The 24,928-nt window shown below is 45.0% G+C and overlaps 1 protein-coding gene across 2 annotated transcripts; it reads left to right on the top strand.

The window, feature by feature from the left end:
* Positions 1-12,539: 12,539 nt before the first annotated feature.
* GORAB (golgin, RAB6 interacting) lies at positions 12,540-22,722 on the top strand. Of its 2 annotated transcripts, XM_075038461.1 has the most exons (5): positions 12,540-12,650; positions 13,528-13,876; positions 16,312-16,413; positions 18,201-18,341; positions 20,953-22,722. In XM_075038461.1, exons 1-5 carry the CDS (start codon positions 12,587-12,589, stop codon positions 21,422-21,424), a joined length of 1,128 nt encoding a protein of 375 aa, XP_074894562.1. In that variant the 5' UTR covers positions 12,540-12,586; the 3' UTR covers positions 21,425-22,722. The 2 variants fall into 2 exon arrangements, with proteins under 2 accessions (XP_074894562.1, XP_074894563.1); XM_075038462.1 differs by lacking the exon at positions 20,953-22,722 and having other exon boundaries at positions 18,201-18,345.
* The last annotated feature ends 2,206 nt before the right edge of the window (positions 22,723-24,928 follow it).

Genomic DNA, 24,928 nt, shown 5'->3' with positions numbered 1-24,928 from the left:
GCTGTTCTTGGTAGGTCCATGTTGCCAGTCTCAGCGCACGCAAAGGGGGTTTGTCACCAGGTCCTTCCCCCTGCAGTGGCATCAGGGCGTGGGGTGCCAGGCTGCTTCCAAAGAGCTCATCAGTTATCTCTTGAGTATGTGCTGGTGCTGCACCGTGTGGTTGGGTTCGGACTTCCCTCCTCTCCAACTAACCTGCTCTCTCCACTCCAATTGTTTTTCCAGACTGCAGCAGTAATCGAATGTGCAGAGGTAGCGGGGCATGGATCTGTGTCTGAGCCCCGCTCGCCTTCAGTACCCTGACGTGCTTTCGGGGGAGGGAAGAGGAGAATTGGGGGGGAAGGCTTTTACCCCCTTTTAAAAAGTAGGAACATGGGACATGCATTAGGCTTTCTTCTCCGGAGAGTATTTCTGCGTTTCGCCTCTCACAGCTGTCCCTCGACGCACGCACACCCCGCACCCCTCCCCGCGCATTCCTGCACAAACCCCTTTTGTTCACTGCCCTCAGCCAATATACAGGCAGCAACAGCAGCCCAGATGTTCCCTATCAAACTCAGAGCCATGCCAACAAACTTTGGCACACATGAAAGTGTGCTGAGGAATGGGCCTCCGCAAATACCATTTATTTTTTTCCCCCCACCCTCCCATTCCTGCAAGTATTTTTAAATGTTAATGGCTTCCACGCTGCGACAGCCAGTGGGGGGCTGCCAAGCCAGGCTCCGGGGGCGTCTGGCAAATTAGCGGTTCAGGTATCCCCGGCGCCTTGTCGGGGCTGTGCTAACCTCGAGCCCCTACCCTGTGTTTTCCCCGATGACTTTCCAAGGACGGGGCTGAGCTGGTGGTGTTTTCCCATGGGCGATGCTGTTTGGAGGCAGCGACTCGCAGCCCAGCCTGCGGGGGGAATGCAGACGATGCTTTGGGGAGATTTGCTGTAAATCTGTTTTCTCCTAGCACTGTCAGGGCTGGTTTGTGATGACCTAGAAAAGCATAGTTAAAGATGCTGTGTGGGCTGAGTGGCCCCTTTAGGCTTGGCTTTGTCACAAACCCAGTGCTTGGTAGGTGTGTGGAAGAGTAAGTTGGGTTTTTGGCTGGTGTGTATAGAGTTTTTCATCATCTCTTTCTCAACATCTTCCCTGCAGGCGATTCCCGCTGCCATCATTCAGCTGTGAGCCCTGGGTCATGGTGCAGATGGGGCGGACTGGGAACCAAAGAACAGCGTGGCCGGGACTCAGCACTACAAACCAGAATCAGGATGGCTTTGGCCATGAGCAGGTGGGTCAGTGCACAAGTGAAAACCATCCTCTGTCCATATGAGCAACAACTCTACTTCTGCTGCACAATCTTGAGGCTGCGCATGCATGTGCTTCAATGGAAGAGCTCCCTGTCGCCCCGTGGTGTATAAATGTGGTTAAAAGCTGCTGCGGGCAGGAGCTGCCACCTCTACATGCTCCTGTGCAGGTTTAGCTCTGGCCCTCACTGCAGGTATTTCTCCTCCCATCTCAAATGACAGAGCCATGTCTCACCTCTCCAGCTCCACCACTGAACCCCACGCAGTCTGTGCCAGATTTGGTGCCCACTGCCCTGACTGGGGAGAGACAGGCTCGGGCAGGAGATGGCAAACGCTGCCCCTCACCCAAGCTTGCTGAAGCAAGCAAAGGTCACTTCTGCTAGAAGATCCATTCTCATGTAATTTAAACAAAAGCAGCCCATTTGTTTCAGCACCAGGACTCTTCAAAGAGAGCCTGAACCCTCTTTTTTCCATCCACTATAATGGCAGCAATGTATTTTTTTCACTCCTCTCTCACATTGTAAAGACCGAAGCATTTTTGCTCAAATTAAAAAAAAAAATTTAAAAAAATCCCATCTGGATGAAGACCAGACCTTGTGAAGTTTCCACAGAGGGTGGTGAACCTCTCTCCCCAGCAGTGGGCTTATCTGAGATCATCTCCTCAAGGAGTGCGCCAAGATTTCCATACTGGAAAAAGACCCTTCTCGGAGGGTTTTGCACAAGAAGGGATGGCACGAGCCATTGCACGGTGAATTTAGCTAAGAGAGGAGGAGGCAGCAGACAAGGTCCCGGGGGAGGGAGAACAGCTACGTTTCCAGCCCGGGGTTGAACGGACATGAAGCAATGATTGTGGAGAGGTTCAGAGAAACAACCAGATGTGCATGCGATAGCCAGGACTGCGGAAGGGAGAGAAAATGGGTTTGCACAATCCAAGTGCAGGAGTCAGTTTTGGCTACAAAGACGTGCCCTGATGGGCAGCAACAACAGCTGCTGTGGAGGGGCCTGACTGGGTGAACTGGGCAGCATACTGGGCTGGATGAGGGCAGGGGCTGTTTTCAGAGACACCCCCCAACACCAGGGTTGTGCCTCTTGCAGTGGTGACAGTGACCCTCAACAGACAAAGTCAGCTGCACCCTCTGTATCCTTGTCCTGGCCATGGACCTTGGAAAATAAACCTAACCTTGGTCAAAAGGTTAAGATAAAGAGGTAGCAGAAGAAAAATGGTCTGAGCTGATGAAAGCCCCCTCCTTGGGGGGAGAGAAGGGGGGAAAGAGATTGTGGTTATATTTTTACAAAGGATTTGTAGGGGCTATTTCTAGAAAGTGGGAGAAATTGAGCAACATTCCCTGGTCCCCTTCATTAAGGAGGGAAGGCAGCACACTGAATTTGCCATTAAAATAGTAATAATAATAAAAAAACCCCCATAGCCCCTAAATTATCCTATTTAAAAATAAAATAAAATAAAAAATTAAGAGGTAGTTGCCATTTCACATGTGGTCTGGTTTAAATCCTGGGAGCAATGTGGCCCCTGAGATCTAACCTGTTGGAGTAGATCCCCGCTGTGTTCAAAGGCAATGGTGAACCCTTGAATTTGCTTTCAAACTTGGGCTGGGGTTGCTAAGGTTTTTGAAGCCCTGAGCAAGTTTGGGAAGATCTCTTTTCATGACCAAGCAGTCTGTGGGAAAAATATATTGGTAGATTTGCATGAAGGGAACAGTTTGGGATGTGAGGCAAGTCTCTCCAGATGCTTGCTGGATTGTTTTGTGGCTTATGCAGAAAGTCTGCAATCTTTGCAGCCTTATATAAAACCTGGAGGACAAAGGTCCTCTCTGTAAGCGCAGACACAGTCAGATTCCCCCAAAGGAGGCTGATTTCAACAGTTGATCTTCATTTAACACTCCCAAGCCAGATGAAAAATTGCAGACTGAATCTGACCATGTGTACTTACGAGGGTTTTCTAGTTGCTGGTGCACAGGTGTTGCTACAGGGAGGATGCAGACATACCCTGATATATGCTGGCTAAATAATCCTGCTTTCTGAGCTGGACAGTCCATACTGGATTAAAACATAATGCTGGCTTGTTCTCAAAACTCAGGATATTTGTTTGTCCTCTTCGGTTCATCTTCAGTTTCTCTGTTTGTGAGTGCATTGCTACACTGAGCACGCGGACAGGGATTGCAGAGCCTTTTCTCCTGCTAGGAGAGGAATCTGGAAACAATTACAAGCTGCTCGTGCTTAATCACTCGGGTAAATCTTAAATGCCTGTCTTAATATTTTGCAGGACTGAAGATGGCATCTGAATGTTTGTGGTACGCAGGTTACACGGCAGAGCACACAGACTTTGAGAGTTTTGCTCTGTGCACGTTTCAGGGGTGGCTGGTCCTGAGGACCCCACAGCTTCTCTGAAATTCAGGTACAATTTCAAAGAAAACCTAAAATGCAAGGGAAAAAAAACCCAACCAAGTATTTGCTTGATATTTGTGCAAATTGTCAGCTCAGTCATGTTCTTATGAACCTTTGCTGAACTGAACTGGAAGAGAGTATTAAATTAGTTTAAAAAAAAAAACCCCAACAACCAAAAAAACCAAGTCCCCTGTGAAAACGAAGGCAACGAAAATAACTCACAAATCTGGGCTGAAGTCAGTCAATGACAAGACAAAACAATAGAAGTTCTTTCTTTCCTTAAATATTGAAATGTTTCACTTCAGCATTTTCAGGCTGAAGCAGTTTGCTTTATTGAAGATCATTTAGTTTGAAGCCTTCTTTTTTTTTTTTTTTCCCTGTTCATTTTCAAATGGACTAAATTTAAAAGGAAGAGAGTTGTGGGTTTTAGTTCTTTTTTTTTTAAACACTAGTCAGTCTCCAAGCAAACCAGAACATTTTGTTACTGGTCAAGCAAAACGGTTTTGGTTGACCCAAAATGAAATGACCTTTTCTCATTATATTAAGTCTTTCCTTTTCAGCTCAGCTCCAAAACCAGAATTTTCCACCAGTAGAAGAAACCAGTCATCCTTTTTTTCACCTTACTGCTGCAGCAGTAAAGGTCTAATTTTGGTTGGCCCCGTTTTAATCAGAGCTTGCTTTACTAACCTATCCATTTATTGCAGGCTGAGATCTGTGTGATATCAGTGTTTGTAGCCAGGGTGTGGTACAGATCGCTCTCCAACTATCTTGAATACCTCATCAAAGCGCTGCTAAGCCTCTTTGGCCACCGGCCTGCTTATTTACAGTCTTTATAGCTACAGCTCAAACCCTGTGAGTGACACTGACGCTTGGAAATCTTCATTAGTACGTGGCCCTAGTAAGCCTTGTGGGTGTCAGTTGGGTGTGCGGTCACGACAGTATTGAAAAAAACTAAAGAAAACACTCTCCTCCCAGAGAAACTGCTGAAAAATATCTTCTACACGAACATTGTGAAAGGCAGCTACCAACTGATGGGTGACTTTCCAAAGCCATGAAAGGAAGTTGCCTACTAAGGCCTCAGTGAGAGCCAAGCGCTCTGCAACTCAGCAATCCTTTGAAAACCTCCTCCCAGACCCATCCTCGGTGAGTAACAGTTCACTAAGAACACCTATAAACACGTGGGGTTTCACATCTCTTTTTGTGCTTGCTGCAGAGAGAAAGCATCAACATTTTGTGAACTTTATTGCAGGAAAGATGCAACATTTCATCTTAAAGGACTTCCAAATTGTAGCACGCTTTATCTGTGGGGTGGCAAGTGGCCGAGGCTGCACGTGGAAGCAGAAGACCATCCCTCGAAGCTCAGTGAGTGCTCGAGAGCTGGCTGGGCGCAGGACATGGTGCACCACAGGTAGCGTTCATTCCAGGTGATGCTGGAGTGCTGCACACAAAATTGGCCATGCTATCTCAAGAGCACTGGTTTATGGTGCTGAGGATAACCTGGCTGACTTGGGCTCCCCTAATCTTTTGTTGTGGCTGCAGTGCAGTACCAGGCAGCTGAGGGGACAGCGAGATCGTAACCCTGCACATCTGTCTGTTGTAGCTTAAATTTTTGCAGGACAGGCAGGTGAAGCAAGCTAGCGCGTGTCCTGAAGAGCCTGCAGCTTGCTAGTCTCCAAATGGGTTCCTTTGCTGTGGGAGGTGCTTGGTCGTTCTTCCTTAATATTTGTGTTACAGACACCTCCAGAGACCCTGAATGAGGAGGAGGCGGTGGTGCTCTGGACAAGACTCCATGGAGAAATGTCCAATATCTTACTGCAAGGATACAGAAAAGGCGAGGGGATGGCTTGTTTTGCAAATAGGCAGGTGTTGTCACACATCCTCCTTTGGCACTGAATACGTGACCTGACCTGGTTGTCCCTTCAGCCACCTGGGCTGAAAACAAGCTAAAACAGTGTAAACTAATTCAGCCCTATGTCTTCATCGTGAGCGGCAGCATTTCTGGGGTACCTTGTGGGGATGCCACAGGATGGGAGCAGGGTCCCATGTCACTCCTTGAGGGTCACCAGCATTTCACTTGCAGAAGGGAGTTGTCTCATCTCAACTTGCTGAGTTGCAGCAGCATTGAGCTGGGAGAGGTGAGAGGACAGCATCCTCCAGCACATGGCTTACATAGCTGGAAAGAGACACATGAACTGGCCCTAGCATACATTGGACTCAGCTGTCACATTGGAGGTATTTGGCATGTTATGATAATAAAGTGATTTTCACATCATATAATACTCTACTGCAAACACATATTACAAGCACTGCTGGCTCTTGGGTTTGGCAACCATCTGTCCTTCTGTCTTGCCATGAAAAGATGATGATTTCCCATACAGACATTTGCAGAGGTGGCAGGACCTACACAGTTGGCTGGCACCAAAAGTGGTACAGCTGGTGGTGCAGATGTGCATGCCCATGAGAAGCGTGATGGGGCCGTGACAGCAGTGGGAAGAGGTGGGACTGGTGTGGGAAGCATCACAGTCATAGGAACAAGACTGGAAGAGGTGTCAGGAGCTGGCCAGTTCTCAGCTGGGAGCCAGCACACCCCGATGGGATGTGCATTATCTCAAATGGGCCAACAAAAATGATTCAGCAAAGCAAGGTCAAAAATGTTGCACAGCAGCCTGCACCCGTGGGGTGTCTGTGAGTCCCCATCTCCTCTAGAACCTGTGTGGGGATCCACACACCCCAAATCACCAAAAACTGCATCTCATTGTCCCAGAGCTGTATTGACCTTTCCTCTGCCTTGACCAACAGATGTTTATTGTTAAAAATACCTGGTGATGGAGCCTCTATGGTGGTCTTAAGTCAATTCTCTCCACGTTTTGCTGCCCTAACTGCTGGGAAGCCACTCTGTATCTGAGCCTGGGTCTCGCTTTCTTCTTCACCTATCCAACATGGATGCTGAAAACACATAACCCTTGCCTCTTCACAGCTGCGTTTTATATATTTAAAGACTATTATCATGTCTTCTCCCCTACACTTCTCTCCCATCCAGACTAAACAACTGCAGTTCATTCACTTGAGCATGTAACAACAATAAGTTTGTTTGATGAAAATTCAATTTGTTTAGCACAGTGGTTCTAATCACTCATGTTATGCCAAAGATAACAAACATTTAGCAAATTTCTCTTCAAATCTCTAGCTTTATCAACTGTTTTGACAGTTAGATTATAATTTTTACACATATGGTTAGAAGTAAAGCAATTGCTTTCTAATTTTTCTATATAAATGTTTGAATTACAAGTTTTACATTGAGCAATGCAATTAAAAGCACTATGGAACTGTCATGAAATATTTAACTTGGGTTTTAAAAAGTATTCTTTAAAAGATATTTTAAAACTATTTAGAAAGTATCTTTTTAAAGTCATTAGCTGCAAAAATAATTCTTAAGCTATATGAAAATATATGTCAATAATTGCTCATTTCCACTTGTTTTATTGCTCAGCTCTGGTTTTGCCATCCAAAGTGGTAAATTTATAATCTTCAGGATATTTCTGGTCAGGATTAATTTTATTTTATTTTACCAGCTTTTTTCTTAAGGTGCCTTTTTTAGCCAGCTTTTAATCCTGTTGAGATTTTTTTTTCATGCAAATGTTTTAAGATGAGGAATTACTATGGAATATTTTTGTCTGTACAGAAAATCTGTCTTAAATAGTCTCAGTGAGGAAAGACAGACAGACCCCCAAAATATCAGTAAGAATTTTAATTTTTTTAAAAAAGAAAACATTCATACTGCATGCTGAGCTTCCTTTCAGTTCAGATTTTATTTTCTGAAAGCTGAACTTAAGGAAAATGCTCAAAAGTTGAAACAAGAAAACATGGGGTGGGGGCCTTAAAAGCTGAGATGTTTTGAGGCTCAGTTTCAAAGCAAACATATCACTGTAATGAGAAGTGTCCTGGAAAAACACGCCTCTCTCCCCACCCAGCTCTGCTTGTCACCAGCCCTGCTTGGGATGCGTAGAGGAGCGGGTTTAGCCCCTGCGCGGTGTGAAGCCTCTGTGCCTGTGGGACCAACTCTCCCCCCAGTTTGGCTGCTGACAGCCCCGGGCACCCTTGGGAAGAAAAAAGCAGGTCTGCAGGTCTTGATGGGCAATTTGCAGCCCACTGGAGTCCATGGCAAAAATCATACTGATTTCTGTAGCCCTGCACTGTCTCTTCATATGCCATGCCCCTGGCCCTATTGAGATGTTTTAGTTTGGTCGAGCCCCACTGGTGCCATAGACAGCCCTACACCATCCTGCAAGGAAAGAAGAGATATCTGCTAGGAGCCCTGCTAGGACATGTCCCCTCTTTTGCTGGGATTTGAGAAGTAAAATTTGGACCTTTTAAAGTAAAACAGCTGTGGCTTCAAACCAGGCCTTAGCCCAGGGGTCAAGAGATTACCCTGAAGGTCTCTGTGAAAGGTAACTCAGAGGAAGCAAGGTCACAGCCTTAAACTTGCTGCATAAGAGTCTGCCTCTTCACTGGAAAATGTATAAAGATCCACAAATCAAAAGATGTTGAAAAACATTGGTTTGTATGGTTTAAAAAGCAGGTTTCCAATGTTGTTTTTTTCACTCGGTAGCTCTTTAGATAAGTGGATTTTTTGTTTCCCTCTAAGAAATTCTTACAAACCAAAAGACTGCCTTGGCCCCAGAAATTCACTGCTGACTTAACCCCACTTACTGGCTGGTTAAGGGGAACAGAAACTGGGGAGACAGAATAATACTGTATTTTTTAATTCAGTTTTCTCACCTCACTCCAGAATGAGAATAATCCATTTTGCAGTGGAAACACTATTTCCATTAGATATACCTGCATTTTTGTATAAATCCTCAAGCGAGCCCATTGCAGTATGGACAGTAACTGCAGGACAACGCTAGGGCTGTGTTTTCCTGGTGTTACAGGGGTTTGAATCACTGGCTACGGTTTTGCATCTGGAATAAAGCAGCCAAGGGGCAGAGTAAAACACAGCACTCACTGTTAACCTCCTCCAGAGCTGAAGTGCTGTAACACCGTTATATATCTCGTTGCACTCAGAGCCCCAGCTTGCTGTAGGCTGAGCTCTGGGTTCCAAATGCAGCTATGGCCTCAAGCACCTGGTTAGGAGAAGGCTGGTGCTGAGCCAGGCATCCTGGCACTTCCCTGGCTCTGCCCAGTAAGGCCCTATTAAAGAACAGGGCGTTAGCACATGGTTGAGGTTAAAGACATTCTCGTATGCTGTTTTGGATCTGGGCCTGGGGGCCAGGCTCAGCCAAGCTAATTTCCACCTTGGTTTCTGTGTCTGGTGTTTTCTAATGGACAACTCTCAACCTTCAGGGTATTTAACCAGTAAAAAAACCCCACTGCACACAGAGACCAGTATCAATACAAGGCTTGAAGCAGAATCTAATTCACCACCCACTGAAAAATGGGCAAAACTAGATTGCCTTTAATGGGCTGTAGAGAAGTTACAGCTCCATACACAGGTGTTTGCAGCCTCAACACCTGAAGTGCCCTCTTGCTTTCAGTGCCATGCTAAGAAATTAAATTACTCATTTCAGGCTTGGAAGCTGCCTGGACAGTTCAGCAGAGGATTCAGCGAAATAAACTTTCATAGCATAGATGTCAAAATCATCCTTTAAAGGACAAATTAAACCATGAGTTATTCTCAAAAGGCAGGACTTGCTCCTTGCTCACACAGTGCCATGGCTCATCTGGACATGGTCATTCTTCCTAAGCCAGCCTGTGTTATGCTCTGGTACAAGATGGGATAGTATTAACATGCATATAGTTTGATAGATTTTTTCATTAGAAAGAGAAATAAATGGATTTAGGAATTTTTGCCTCTGTTTCTTTCAGGATGGTTTTTCCCCGGGTCTCTTGAATTATATGTCAAAGTTCTTGGGAGCTCACAACAGGGTCTGAAACACAAGCAGAAGTGGAACTGTCCTTCCCTATACACATCTTTCCCTGTCTCACATTAGGGCCCAGTCTTTAACTGGGAGAGTGTTCTTTTCTGTGTTACTGTGACAGTGCAGAGAGTGGTGAGCAGAATCAGGTTAAAAACATACATCTAAGTCAGGGAGTCCCTTGCTGGAAGAGCTTATTTGGCTCTTAAAAGCCCCAAAAGTTTTCAGTACGAACTAAACCGATGCAAATTGAAGTTATGTCCTGGTACAAATTGTATCTGTCCTGGGTTGAAATGTCATCTGAGGTCTGACCCTGAGGTCTGACCTGGAGAGTCCAATTTGCCAGCCATTGATGACACTTCCACGCTGATTTGGGAATTGCACAAGAAAGGATGTTTTTGTGATCTGTTGGTGCTTCCTGCTTCTAGAGCCAGCAGACTCCAGGTCAATTAGACCAACAGAAAATGGATGCAGCAGTCATGGAGGTCTCCAGGCCTGCTAGCAAGACAGCAGCTCTTGAAGCACAAAAAGATACAGGACTCAAATCCATCCCCAGATGTAAAAGAAAGATTTGCATTGTTGCTTGGGATAGTGTTCCAGGGGACTGAAAACAAGGTTTCTATTTTCTCTTCATCTGGCCTTGTCCAGCCTGTGTTGTAGCAACGTTTGCTTGGAAAACACTTTATTCCTAGGTGGCAAATATTCAGTGCCATGTTATGCTCACAGGACTTCAATCAGCCACAGAACACAGCTAGCCTCCGTTTTCTAAATCTGCTGTTGGTAAATGCCCCGTGAAATGACTTCACTGCATTATAATTGTTCCTGGAGAAAACTGGCCCAACGGCTGGTAATTAAACCTTTGGCTGATGGAAACTGTTAAAATGGATTGCTGCTTTGCCTATAGCGTTATAGTTAACAACTCCAAAGTCTTTATACTTTTTCTATAAAACACGTGGGAGTTTTATGCCTGGAATATCTGAGGCAATAAAGTGAATATGGTGCTTCATTTTTGTTTGTAGCATTAAAACTTGGAAGAGAAGAAAGAACTAAGTTTCAAGAATGAGATCTGGCATTTGTACTTCACAAAGCACATTCGGTTCATATCTGTGGGTTCAGTACTGCCCATTACAGTGATTTAGATACCAGGGCAGATTTAGATTCCCAAATCCTGTACAGGCATCTAAAAGTGAACTAGTTGCCTACACCTTTTTGTGGGGCTGGCCAATGCTGATTCATTGTAAAATTCAAGCTGACACCTGGTTCTGCTGTCTGGACTCCCTGGAGTTTGAGAGCATTTGAGTCAAGGTTGGATTATGGTTCTCATTCAGATCTCTTCTGTGGCTGGTCAGATTTCCTGGAGGAAGCCATAATCCCATCTGGGCATCCTTCCGCATCCCTCAGCCCCCAGACTCACCCAGGAAGGACCTCCTGGTCAGCGCCGACAGAATCAAGATAACCATGCTCCCCTTCTCCTCTGCTGGATGCCTGTGATGCTTCCACTCGGTATCAAGGCCTACAGCTAAGCAGCGGGTGAAAAACTGTAGCACTTCTGTTCCCTGAAGGTACTCAGCCAAATCCAATCAGAAACACTTAACGCCTGCCAGTGAGTGCCAGTTCAGTACCGCTTCTCCTCTGACCGGGGCTGGTATTTATGGGACGCGTTAGTCACGCAGGAGCTGTTAAAAGTGCTGCTGCGATAAATTGCAAAGTCATACGTGGTCATCGAGTTATGAGTTTGCTCTGGGAGACAGCAATACTTCAGAGCTTGCCTAATCCCTTACAGATTGGAAACGGGGAGGGATGTGGTTAGGCACTGAAAACGTCCCCGTTTTATTGCCAATGATGTATTATTTAAGCCTCCAGTCCCCTGGACTGCTTCAGCTAAGCCTGGGGCTCGTGCCCTTGTGTTCCAGTCGGCTTTCTCCTGGTGGGAGGTAAGCTTGTCTGCAAGACCTCTGATAGGCTTAAAGCAGCCACAAGATTTGGGCTGGATGGAAAAAAACGCATGTTTTCATGGCTACTGAGAGAATATTGCTGTATGTTGCAGGATCTTTTCAGTTTATACCTAAGGATTGAAGTATGCGCGTGCATCCTTACACGTAATGGCCAAAGCAGACCTTCAGAAACATCAGTATGGGCAAATTACTACTTTTCCTTGCTGATTTCCCCACTGTTAACTTATTAAACCTCATCAGCACCTAGCTGTGCACATGTCCCTGCCTCATAGCTCCCTTACTACACAGGTCCCAAACATGTGCTCTGTATGCCCTGCAAACGCAGCTCCAGATGCGCTGGAGCAGGCATTTCGCCTTCTCTTCTACCCACCTAATGACAAACTATAAATGACCAAGGGGTCGTGGTGATGCTCCTTGAAGCTTGCTTTATTTGGGAGCAGCTCCTCCTCTTCATTTACGCCTAATTAGCTGGGACTGGCTGAGCCCTTTACGGCATTACATTCTTAGGAGCCCCTGGGATGCGCCCCATGCAGCTCACCGCGCACTTCAGAGCTGCCCACGCCGTGTGCCGAGCCCGCGGCAGCCCTGCTGCACGGCCAGCCTTCCCTGCAGCCCCTCTGCCGCGCCAGGAGAACCGCGGACGTGACTGCCCGGCGGACCCACCGACGGGGCGCTGGGCCTGCCCGCCCGCTAGAGGAGCCCTGGCGGGGCCCGGCAGCCGGAGGCGGCCCGCGGCCTCCGCGCCCTGTCCCCTCCGGAGCCCGGCGACCCCCCCCCGCCAAGGGCCGGCGCCGCTCTCTCCTGCTCAAGACCCGCTCCCCCCGCCCGCGGCCTACCCCTCCCTGTCTCCTCCGGGCGCCATCTTCCCCGCCCCGCCGCCGCGTTGCCGTGGAGGCGCGAGGCCCCCCCGGCGCGGCCGGCCGGGGCTGTCCGCGGCGTTTGCCTGCGGCGAGCGGGCGGCGGTAGCGGGGCAGCCTCGGGCCCTGCCTGCCGCGGCGCCCCGTCAGCGGAAGGAGGAAGGAAGCGCCATGGCCGAGGCCTGGGCTGGCTTCTCGCAGGAGGAGCTGCGGCGCCTGCGGGGCCAGCGCCCAGGTACGGACCGCGACCGGGCTCTGGCGGGGGCCGGGGCTCGGGACCGGGCCGGCCGCAGCGCCCGCCCCGGTTGGCGGGGGGCAGCGGGCCCGGGAGCGGCGCGGAGGAGCCTCCGGGCCCTCGGCACCCCGTCAGCCCCCGCAGCCGCACCTACATCCCTTCGTCCCCTCAGCCTCCCCGTGCCCTCAGCCCCCTGCGTCCACACCTCTGTCCATCCCCTCAGCTCATCCGATCCATCCCCGTATCAAACACGTCAGCTTCTCCAGGCAGCCCCTCGTTTCCCCCAGCCAGTCCCTCGGCCCCTCCCGTCCAGGCCCCGTCTCTCACTGCTCCCCTCAGTCTCCCATCCAGCCCATCTGTCTCTACACCCGCAACTTTTTTGTCACATTTCCAGACTCTCCAGCCCCTTGTTCTGCAGCCACATCTGCCTGTCTGCTAGCCCGGTCGTGTTTCCAGCCTCCTCTTTGCCCATCTGTCACCTTGTTCTTCCCCATTCTTCACTTTACAAACCCCCAGTTTGCCCACCAGGCTGCCTGGCACCCTTTTTTAGCCCTAGATCTCTTTCTCCATGAATCCCTCAAGAGTTGCCTCACTCCTATCTATGGCTCCTCCTTTAGTCCCACAGTCCAGGCCTCTTATTCCTCCCTGTCCTCATTTCGGATGCTTACATTCTTCAAAACTCCCGATTCTTAGGCTAACAAAACATTCCCAGGTTCCTGGGTTTTCCCCCACATTGCCTTCCCTTGACACCCTGGCATGTCTTTTCCTTATGTTGGTTTTGCACCAGTTTGCTTGCCCGGAAAAGCTAATTCACAGAGTCTGTCTTTGCTCTTAAGATTTGGTTTTAATCCTGTTTCTCCCTCTCATCCATTGATAGATTTGTATGAACCCTTGGAGCAGCAGCATCGCCCCCACACTGTGAATAAAAGTCGGAAGCAATTGCAACGAGAAAAAGCCCTCCAGCAGCAATGTCAGAAGCTGGGACTGCAGGGTGGAGCAGCCTCTGTTCCTCCTGAGCAGTTGCTTTCTGTACCAAAACACAAGCCTTGTCATCCTCAGCAGCCTGTGCCACCGCCTCATCCTCCTTCGGCAGGAGATGAAAAGCAAAATGACAACCGAGACCAGCAGAAGGAAGTGACACCGGTAGATCCCTGTAATGGCAGTGACAATGGCCAGACCCGCCCTGCAAAGCCAAACTCCAAAGTGGAGAAAAAGAAAGTGGAATTGTTAGTAAGTCAGTAAAATCAGAGGATGGGTTTTATTATTTTGTATTGATTCATGCTTTGGTTGTGAAGTAAAGTGAACTTTTCTGTATCTAATAGGAAGGTTTGAGAGATCATGTTTGCTTCCTCTGCATTGAGCCTTTGTTTTTCATCTCTAGTTGGGTTCAACCTGATTCAGGACCAAATTCTGTAGCGTAATCCATGCAGATACGCACCGTGCTGTCTTCAGATAATTTCCTATGGCAGTGGGACTGTACATCATAAAGCGCCCAAGATGCAGGACTGTCTTAATGGTTTATGAAGACTTAATCTCACCATACTGCTGTGCAGACAAGTCAGCAGCCACAACAAAAAGCCCTTTTTGGAGTAGATAGGCTGTGATTTGTGTAACTTTGTGTTCCCCTTTACAATATTGCTGCAGATTTGTTAATGCCAAAAGTGTTGGTAAGGAGATAAAATTTGAGGTTTAAGCAGTTCTCTAGCTTTTATGATTCAAGATAATACTAATCTCAAGGCTCTCACCCTGTGCATCAGTCCACAGTGGGGTGCCTGTCTCCCTCAGAAGTATCAAACATACATGTGAGAGGGAGAAAGGAAAAAGTAGTGAACTTGGCTCCCTGGGAGTCTGATTGAATGTGGCAATTACTTAGTTCATCATCCAGAATTCAGATAGTAGCCTATAAAAGAAAGCTGCTGTCTAAATGCTAGAGAGGGCAGGCATTTCCAGTATGAGAAATTGCTTGTTTTTACCTCTTCACATTTGTTTTCCCATCTGTATCCAAGTGCTAATTTTCTTTATTTTTTCCTCAGCGGGCAAAACAAAGTGTGAGGGGCAAAAAGATTAATTTGTTTTCTAGGGCATATAGTTTATTTTTAAAACACTTTAACAGTGCTGCTCCAGCCTTGAGTTCCTATGCAGGTCCAAACTTTTCTGCCCAATATAACCAACAAACACTAGCTGGCCACCAAACTTCCATGCGTCATTTGTGTTCCCCCAGAACAGGGATCAGCAGCTTTCCAAGTGTGGTGTGCCAGACCCTATCTCTGGTTAGATCTGTCTGTAGGATCTCAAAGCGGACTAAGGTGTTTCCTGCTGGAGAGGCAGGACTGTGGCAGTCAGCAGCACTTGTGTGGAGGAGCACCCTGTGGCTTCACTCAAATTCAAAACTCAATAGGATCTGGGAGTTTTTGTTTTGCAGAGATGTGCCTTGAGAGGCTGCAGCTGCTGGCCGTGCTGCCTGCCATTTACCTGCCTGGCTCCTAGCTGGGATCACTTACCTGCAGATAGCTGTCGCTTCACCAGAATAGCAGCACTTTGAAAAGCAGTGCCAAATTCCTCCTGTGGGTGCAGCTCACCACTAGTACTGGCTGTTCAGCTCCTTCCTGGTGGTGAAAAGTACAGGCAGTATTTGACTGGGGAGAAGATAGCTCAAGGTTTACAGAGAAGTTTTTCACTCTGGGGGGAGGAAATGACATTTAGCTGCAACAACCACCTCCTGAATCTGCTGAACTCATGTCAGCCTGTGCACTTGAATTTAAATCTTAATAAAAATATTTCTCTATAAGACGTGTTAGGAACAGGGTGATGAGGAGAAGTCTGAAGATATATTCTTGTGCAGTAATGGTTGTTAAGATTAACATGGCTGAGTTACTTGGGTATTTTTAAGCTAAGCTATTTTTAAGCTGAGACTTCTTCAGAGAGGGCATGAAGAATACAACAGAGTGGAAAAGCAGCAGAGCCGTTTTTGTTACTCCTTAATCTTGCCCAGTTGTGTTGACGGAGGTTGTCCCCTCTCACCTGAGACTTTGCCTTCCATCCTCTGGGGCTGGTTGTATCTCTTAGTAGATGTAGCCCGGGAAATGGTACCTGTTTAACTCCTTCCTAGTGGTGAAAGTGAATTCTTGTTCTTCCTTGTGGCTCATTTTCATTGTAACTTTTACCAGTCTTTCGTTTGGATCAGTTTAATTATTTGGGGGCTGTATTGTAAAGCAGACCTGTGAAAGGATCTGTTTTATGGAAAAAACATTTCCAAAAAAGAGGCTGTGTTGGCAGACTGAACAGATGGGGACTTGTAGCAGCCAGTAAGAAACTTGAAACTGCTTCTACCTAGTGGGGAAGCACATCCTTTAAATGAAAAATTCCATACATTTCTGAAAAAGTGCTCTATGCTCTTTCTTCCAGCAAAGCGGAATTAACCAGCAGCTTACTTGTTTATGAAGATTTTTGTTCTGATCAGCAGATTTCATCTGGAAATGTTTTATTGGTCTGAATGACTTTTTGCAGATGATTCTTCTTTCCTCAGAACTGAAACCTTTTTATTTTTCCTTTGACACTTTTAGTTTGTTCCAGGAAATATGATGGTGAATATTTGTGTCATTTGGGGTACAAGGAGAGAAATGAACCTTCTATTAATTTTGATCTTTTTGTCAATGAGCAGGCAGGAAAAATCACGATGGGAAATCCTCCAGCAAGAGCAGCGGCTGATAGAAGAGAAGAATAAACGCAAGAAGGCACTCCTGGCCAAAGCTATTGCTGAGAGGTAAGGGGCTATGCTGCGGCCTGGACTGAGGCTGAGGAAGGGATTACTTTTCATCTGCAACCAGTTGCCCATCTTCTATTTAAGTCTCACTTTTTCCTCCTCTCTGTGCTCTGTATGTACTGCTCCACAAGTGAGCAGCTGTGATCGACATTTCCCTTTGATGAGAAGTGCTGGCTAAGAAGTTGCGACTAAGCTTTTCACACTTCCAAAGCTGCAGCTCTGTGTGCAGATGGAAAACTTATTACACAATTCAAGAACTAGCCGAAGTCCTTGTGCCTGTTAGTGAGGGCATGTTTGGAAGTTGGGGTGCTTGGATGCCTATCCCTGTTGTGTTCCTGATTTGTTTTGACTGGATTTAAGGAAAGCTTATTTGATTCCAAACCTATGAAGGGAAATTATAGCTACTTCTGTTTGGGCTTTTGACTCTTACTAGTATGTGAAAGTGTTGAAAAGAGAAAATTATCAACTTTAAGTTTAAGAAGGTACTGCTTTACCACTGGCTGATTAGAAATGATAAAAATTCACAGGTTCTCACAGATGTTATCTCTTGCTCTTCAGGTGACTAGACTTTAAGGCATTGTACAGTGTTGTCCACCAAGATAGTTTAAGACTATGGGGGAGGCAAGGTTTGTAGGAAAGGATGTTGGAGCAGCTGATGACACTAGATCAAGGAAGGAGATGCAAAGCTTTCATGGTCACGGTGCTCTCCCAGACAGGTATTATGGTCTGCCTATCAAAGCTCTGGAGTAGCACAGGTGAACATAGCCGGTACTGTGCAGAATGTTGTCTTTGAGGTTCTGAAGATTTTGTTTTGCTTTGCCCGGCAGAGATAAAACACAAGTAGATTTGATCCGAGTCACTGTAGGACAGCAAACGTGGGTGTGACTATCAGGCTGGGTTCTTCCTCCTGGAAGCAGAGGGGAGAGAGGAGGACTTGGAAGGTGATAGCTAGGGAGTTATGTCTGACGTTCAAAGGCCTTCTTCAGGCTCTAAGCAATACTACGGGAGTCTGTTTCTCTCCACCTGCTTTAGCTGGTCTAATGAGAGATGGTGTCACTGCCTACACACCTAGTCTTGCTATCAAGTACCTGCTTTGGGGTGTAAAGCAGTGGCTGAAAAGCATGGCTTTGCTGGTGGTGGTGAATGACAGTAAAGTGACCTGGTGTAAAAGCTTGTTGAAGGTTGCTTGGGAGTGAAATCCATCAACGCTTGCTGCCCTTAGCAACATTTAGTTTTCAGAACTAAGGAATGAATAGGCTAAGTTGAAAAAGGTTACATAAGGCTTGATTGAAATCCTTTGTGTTTGATGTAAAAGTTTCCATTGACTTCATTGGGATTTGGCTAGGCCTTTTGGGAATAATTTTACAAAATGGAAATCAAGCTTAGGTTAGGTGACTTTTTGGCCCCTACTAACTGGGCTTCTTTGAAAGGGGATATTTGCAGGGCTAAATACCCTTCCCCCTCTCGCTCCCCCCCAAGCCATTTCCTGTTTCCTTACACTGAGAACTACTTAGATACAGCAGCTTCTTGTGTGTTTCCACAGTGAAGAAACACAATCCATTTTAGGCACTTTGATTATAGTCATTACGTAATTTTGCCATAGTCTTTTAATAGCAGGCATTTTAGATCCCTGTGGATATTAAAAAAGATCAAAAGTCTTAAATCATAAAGGAGAAACCTTCTGAATAGCTCTTAAGGAAGTTAGTTGCTCTGCAAATGAAATGAGGCCCATTATGTCAAGGAGAGAGGCTTGGGGGAAAAAAAAAAAAAGCATCTTCCTTTTGCAGATCCAAAAGAACTCAAGCTGAAACAGTGAAACTAAAACGGATTCAGAAAGAGTTACAAGCTCTGGATGACATGGTATCTGCTGACATTGGCATCCTGCGGAACCGTATTGATCAGGCCAGCTTGGACTACTCCTATGCCCGGTAAGCAACAGACAGGGAGGAGGGAATAGCCCTGTCTGAATGGAGGGAGAAAATGCTGCTTCCTGTCACTGAAGCAGTAATGGAGTTAATGTCATTGTAATAATGTATAGTTAAAGCAGTGACAGTCTGGGAGGGGGCTTTCAAATCTTGAGGTAAAAGCATGCTTTTTATTTCCTAATTTTTCCCTTGGAATCTGGAAACTGAAGTAGGTTCTGACTGCAGACTGTGCTTTCCAGCTTTGTGCTGTCACGAGACATACTTACTGCTTTAACTGTGCAGTTGTCCGTAAGCCCTGCTTTATTGTTTCAAGGTTGTTTATTTCTTCTCAGGGGGAAAGAGTTTTTTTAAAAGTCCTAAAATGAAAGTCCTTTTCAGGGAAACTTGCTTGTTGATGACAGCTCTGGTCTTGTTGGAATCAATGGGACCAATTAAGCTTAAAACATATAATACTGCTGAAGTGCTTTTGGAACTGGGACCAAAAATTGAAGGAAAGAGCAAGCTTTCACCCTTCACAATGTGCCTTTAATCACTCTGGTTCTGATGAGTTCCTTAAATGCAAGAAATTAATCGGAACACCCTATTAGTTGTGGGTAAACCACAACATCAGTAGATAAACATCAGCACGTTTATGTAGCCGTTTAATAAAATGGAACTGTTCGGTTGCGGTTTTTGGTTCACGATTCAATGTGTTAAATGTGTATTTCTCCTTATGACTTCTGCTATACGTTGACCACAGGCCAATAAACATGGTAATTAGTCTTTAAAAAAATAGCAGTAGTAGCTAAAAAATAAGGATTTCTTTTGTGTAATTATCATTTGAAATATCTAAGATGAACTGTAGTTTCAGTAGCTGAGTGCATATGAATACAGAATTTCATATCCTCAAGAGGAAAAACATTTCAATGTATTTTAGGTTTAAGTCTGGTTTCTAAAACCATTAAATGCTCCTGGGAATTTCTTTAACAAAATTTTGTTATAATGTGTCTATTTGAAATGGTTAATGGCACAAGGGTTAATAACACAAGCGGCTCTGACATTTGGAAAGTTTTTAATTGAAGATAACAAAAGGGGATGCTGGTAGGACAAAGGGGATAAATTTTACAAAATACTTAATGACTTAGTAAGTCTTTCTGAGGGAGGGATTTGGAAATGTGAGTTAGATACTTCCAGTGTTGTAGTTTTTATGCATTACGAGCCAAAACTGATTAAGAGGTGCCTTTTTAAGCAATTTTTTAGTTCTTGGCTTACGTTTTAGGGCTAAACCACAAATAATTTCAGTGGGTCAAAAAGTGCGATATTAAATAGACCTGAGCACATACATAATTAGGGGCATTTGACAATTGCTGTGGAATGGAATTTTTGTAAATATGTTGTGAAGAATATGTGTGAATTCAGCCCAAATGTTTAACTGTGCAGAATTTTTCAGCATAGCATTAGTTCTTCCATTTCAGATACCTGACCCAAGGAAATCTTGACTTTCTAGTGAGGGAAACTTAAGCAGGCATCTTCTGCCCACTGCAGATACAGCCTTTACAGCTGGATCAAAGTTTTGTGATTATTATATAAAAGAACATATTTGGCAAGGCTTTTCTATGTCTTATTTCCTCCTGTTTCCCTAAGCAAAGGATCTCTCCTTTTTGTTGCTTTGTTTTACCAGATATTTGAATCTGGTTTTATAAAACAGCTGGATTCTTTATTCAACCACCTTACTAATACTAGTTTTATGAATGCTCTGTAAGGCACATCGCGTAGTCATTCTGCAAAAGCTTTTGCATGTTCCCTTTCCTGGTGAGCAAGATTGCATCTGTCTTTCTATTAATTAAATCAGAATTAATTTACAGATTCACTGAATGTAGTGGAATATACATCACTAATGTGGACACCAACCATTAAAGTGCTAGATATCCCAGATGTGTTAACCTCAATAAATATTTGGAATATTTCCTTTTTGCTATATTTGTCATGACAGGAAGTGCAAATTGGCAGGAGGTGTGTGTTGGGGGGATGCTTACAATAAAATTCTACATCTGTTGCCATGCAGAAGTTGTGATCACTATTGATGTCATATGCTGTGTCAATCTGTGCTGCTCATGATTTTCTGAACATATATATGGGTGGCCGGAAGACTACACTTCTAGACCAGATCCGAATGTAAATGTGTGTAGCACCATTGTAGCATCTGTATCTGTCGAGTGGATGGTTGGATTAGAAAAAACACAAAACTGTTTTGCAGTGTTTCAGTTCACTAGATAGGTGTTCACTAGAAGTGTGAAACCACTACAATTTCTCATGGTTTCTTTCTGCTGCTCGTGATACATATCTTAAAACAGGCAGTAAAAATGCTTGTTCATGATTCAATCTGTAGATTTCAGATGAGCAAATGAACTCTTGGAATACAGCAGCAGTGGAGGCTAATGTGTCAAGAGGAGAAGATTTGATCAATTCACACTTATTTTCTTCCCTTTTACTAATGTGTCAGCATGTCGTGAATAGCTGGCATAATGCATTGCAGAGCACATTGCATTTCAGGGATGCTTAAAGTATCTGTCCATGTGTCAGATTGTAAAGTGCTTTGAGAATTAACCCACTAGAAATGATGATGATTTTGCAGGAAGCGGTATGATAAGGCTGAGTCGGAGTATGTGGCAGCCAAGCTGGACCTCCAACACAAGACGGAGATTAAGGAGCACCTCACGGAGCACCTGTGCACGATCATACAGCAGAATGAGCTCCGCAAGGCCAGGAAGCTGGAGGAGTTAATGCAGCAGCTGGAAGTGGAGGCAGATGAGGAAAATCTGGAACTTGAGATAGAGGTGGAGCGGATGCTGCAGCAGCAGGAGGCAGAAGCAGGGAGACAAGCCAGCCAGTCACACAGTCATGCTGGGACAGCTAAGGAAAACCCCACTCCCAGTGTTACAGCATGGGAGAGTGAGCATGCTAACCATGCTGTCGGTTCTCCTGCTATTTCTGAACAGTTGGTTCAGTCTCAAAACTCTGGTACCAAATCCCCCTCCAATATGGACAGCCAAACTCAAGCAGTAAATGTGACTCCAGGAAACTCCCCAGCTTGTTCTGGTACATGACTACTATATTCAGATAAGCCAGCCGGTTATGGATGATATACTCTCTGCAGGCTTGCGTGCTGTATGTTATATCTGGGCTTCTGCAGTGCCAGTAATATGCACTTCATTTCTCTTTTCCTTTAATATTGTTTTCAAATGTTAAAGGCTCTTTTTTTCACAAGACTCCCATTTGGGGTTCACCATCTGTCATCACCATTCTGGTTTAAGTTCATGTTCTAATGCCCAGCTCTTCATGGGGCTTTGTACCTTCCTGAAACAGTGTACTTGGATGCGAACAGCGGGGTTTTTCCAAAGGCTTTCAGCATATTGATATCACAGGTACCTGTTCCAAGCAGCGTGCAAGAGAGACTTATCTACAGGAGAAAACATCACAACTTAGTCTGCTTCTGAACACATTCTGTCCCCTGACAACTGCAATGGGATGTTTGTATTCCTTTGCATGCATAAGGGACTAGTTTTCAATGGTTGTTAATCCTGTGAAACCCAAGTGCTTACTTTAATTGTCTTTGTAGCTGATACTCTTTCCTGTACCTGATAAGGAAATTCACATATTAAGGCAAATTGCAAAGTCAGTTGTAGTATTTCCTATTTATCACTTTGCCTATTTCTTTCAGGTAATGCTAGATCACACAAAGCTATACATTGATAACGTTATTATCTATGAAATCACAGCAGCTATGATTAAATAAAAATGATGGGTTACAGTTTAAAACATTGCAGAATATATGACATAGAAGTAGAAACACACAAAAGAGAGTGTGTAACAATTAAAGCTGTTCCATTACAAACATTTTTCTCTGTCGTAGTTGCCTCAAAGTTCCAATAATTAGCCGGGGATCTTGTAATGAATAATCCCCACAGTATATTGGAAGTGAGCCCATTTTCATAAAATATTCAATGCATTTTCTTGCCTGAAGACTGGGTTTGTACCCCACAAGAAGTTCAGCTGGTTTTCTCTGTTGCTGTTGAAAGGCTTTAAAAAGCTATTCCAGGTGGAGAAAGTCTCAGGAATTAAAATTAAGGACATAGGAAAACCTCCCATAGACCAATTGCAGCTGCAAACCGTGGGGACTGCATTCATAGTTAGGCGCTTTGTAACAGAGGAAGGCTGCTTCCATTGTGGAAATGGTTTCTGTAATACCTGACCTGAACATGTCAGTCAGAGTTTATGAATGAGTTACTGAAATGACGCCATCAAGTATATAAATAGGACACTGATTGTCTTTATGGCTTTAATAGTGGAAAAACGTGTCACTACATTTCATTTTTATTCTATTAATAAATCGGTGCATCTTCTACACAGTGTGTTTACTTTCAGTTGTGATATCTGATACTATTACATGTAGCCAAGACTGTTTTTCCACAGGAGGTGATAAATGACAGAATCAGATATGTCCTCTGGCAACTTTCTGCTGTGTGAAAATAAAACCTCAAAAAAGGCTGTTCCAAAATACAAAAATGTATGAAGTAAGGACATGGCAGGATACAGCTTGGCAGAAATCTTTTCAGCTAAGTGTGGCCCAAGGCAGCCATGGAAAATCTCTACTGGTGCCTCCCATGCACAGGAGAAAGAGGGATAAATCTGTTCCTAGAGAAGCCGATCATAATCAGAGCTGATTGAAGTTAGAAAACTCCAAAGTAACGTTTGAGGTACGTATGAAGCGTTGCTCTGTTGTTGCTGATGCACTGCATTCCTTGTTATTTTGCTGGAAGACCTGGCCTAAAAGCTGAAGATTTGATTGTATTGTGAGAAAATTGTGACTGACTTCCTTTGCTCTGTCTGCAGTTGCAGAACAGCTTGTAGCAACCTGATTATGGTTTTCAAAACTGGATACCAGTAAGTGTAATAATAATTTAATTCTACCATTCTTGTTTCCATCTTCTGCAGCTGTCCCCAGTTGCTCCTCAAGAGATTCTAAGTCCTAGTGGATAGGTCTGTTCCTCATTACAGTTCTATTCAGCTCATCAGGGGACATACAGAAGAGCATCTGACACAAGAGTTGAATTGTAATGGTATTTACAGAAAGCACATGCATACCATTTTGCATAGAATTTGTGGTTCTCTAGTAGGCTAAAATGTGGTTAAGATAGTCCTGCTAATTGCACCTTTTTGTCACGGGTAAGATTATTGTTTGAACTCCTCAAACCAAAAAAGGCAAAAAATTGTAAGTCCAAAGATCTTTTTGACAACTACTTAAGAATATGAGTTGCCTAGAAGGGAGTAACAAAATTACTTAAAAGCTGAAAAATTCTCATGTGCCATCCTGATAGTGCTGGTGCTGTTTCTGCCTGACAGGGAAGATGTTAGAGTCAGCAGTTTCTGTTCTCTTATAAGTCCTTCATCGAAGTTCTGGCCAGTTCTGTCTTTAATGTCTGAGCTTGCAAAATGAAGTGAACTGGCTGGAAGCCACATGAAACAGCCATATGAAATAACAATAGGCAGCCTAGCATTTAGTTGCTCTCTCTAGACAGGGAGCTCAAGAGTTAAATTGTTTGATCTGAGTTATGAAGCCTTTCTCTGACGTGTGATATAAACCACTACCATGGTGTCAGTTCCACTTTGGAAGTTCGCAAATGTTTTGATGGGTGCCAGTGTGCCGGTTTAACAGTCCCCCTATGCCGGAGCCAAGCAGTCCAGTCGTAATTGTAACAACATGTGTGCTGGTCAGAAATGCCAGGATATGATTTTGGTGCAACAAAAGAGTTGGGTTTTTTCCTTGTTTTTCCTTGAAGGAAAGAGAACAGTTGGAATTGAGGCTCTTCAAGCAAAAGCCATTTCTACCTTTGTAGTTGCTGATGCATCTTATGTTTGACTCTGCTGTCACTGGAGTGCAGTGAAGGCAGGTGTGCTGTCCACTCAGCTAGCATGTCGTATCTCTTCAGAAAAATGGAAAAATTAGAGGTTCAGTATAGATCAGGAATGAGTGGGCAGATTTTTAAGTGAGAGCCTCTTGCGGGTAGAGGTAGAAGTCTGAATGTGAAGCATGCTGGGCTTGGACACCCATGGCAGTGAAAGTAGAGCAATGCATGATATCTGACAGTAACACTGCAGGGCTCGTCACAGGGGACTTGCATTTTCCTGTGACAATGTAGCTGTTTCTGTGTTGGGCCACTGCATTGCCATTATGGGAAGAAGTGGAAAACACCGATATATACCACTGTGTGAATATTACAAAGCACAATATAATTGCCCATGTTGCAGTTTGGCCAGGATGTCGGGATTAACACTCCCTCCTCTGTCAAGAAATGTTTAAATGAGCACAGATGGTCATGGCTCAGCCTGGGGTTCCCATGGATGTCTAGTGTGTGGTGTAAAACACTTGGACAATCCCCAATCTGATTGTATATCCAGCCAGATGAAGTTGGGTGCTCAAGAGGTTTCAGCTTAGGGTAGCTGTCTGGGGAGAGACTCAAGTTCTCTGTTAGCCATTCTTCTTCCTAATACCTTCTGCAATGCAGTGGAGTCTTCCCTTTGAGCCTAAACTGAATGAGGAAAAACTAGTA

This window comes from Buteo buteo, chromosome 10 (genome assembly GCF_964188355.1).
Source record: "Buteo buteo chromosome 10, bButBut1.hap1.1, whole genome shotgun sequence".
NCBI classification, from domain to species: domain Eukaryota; kingdom Metazoa; phylum Chordata; class Aves; order Accipitriformes; family Accipitridae; genus Buteo; species Buteo buteo.
This window is presented reverse-complemented; position numbering and strand designations above follow the sequence as displayed.

Coding starts and splice junctions, on each gene's coding strand:
- GORAB (XM_075038461.1), top strand. CDS start 12,587: ATGGCCGAGGCCTGGGCTGGCTTCTCGCAGGAGGAGCTGCGGCGCCTG. Junction 12,651..13,527: donor CCTGCGGGGCCAGCGCCCAG/GTACGGACCGCG, acceptor ATCCATTGATAG/ATTTGTATGAACCCTTGGAG. Junction 18,342..20,952: donor TTGGACTACTCCTATGCCCG/GTAAGCAACAGA, acceptor ATGATTTTGCAG/GAAGCGGTATGATAAGGCTG.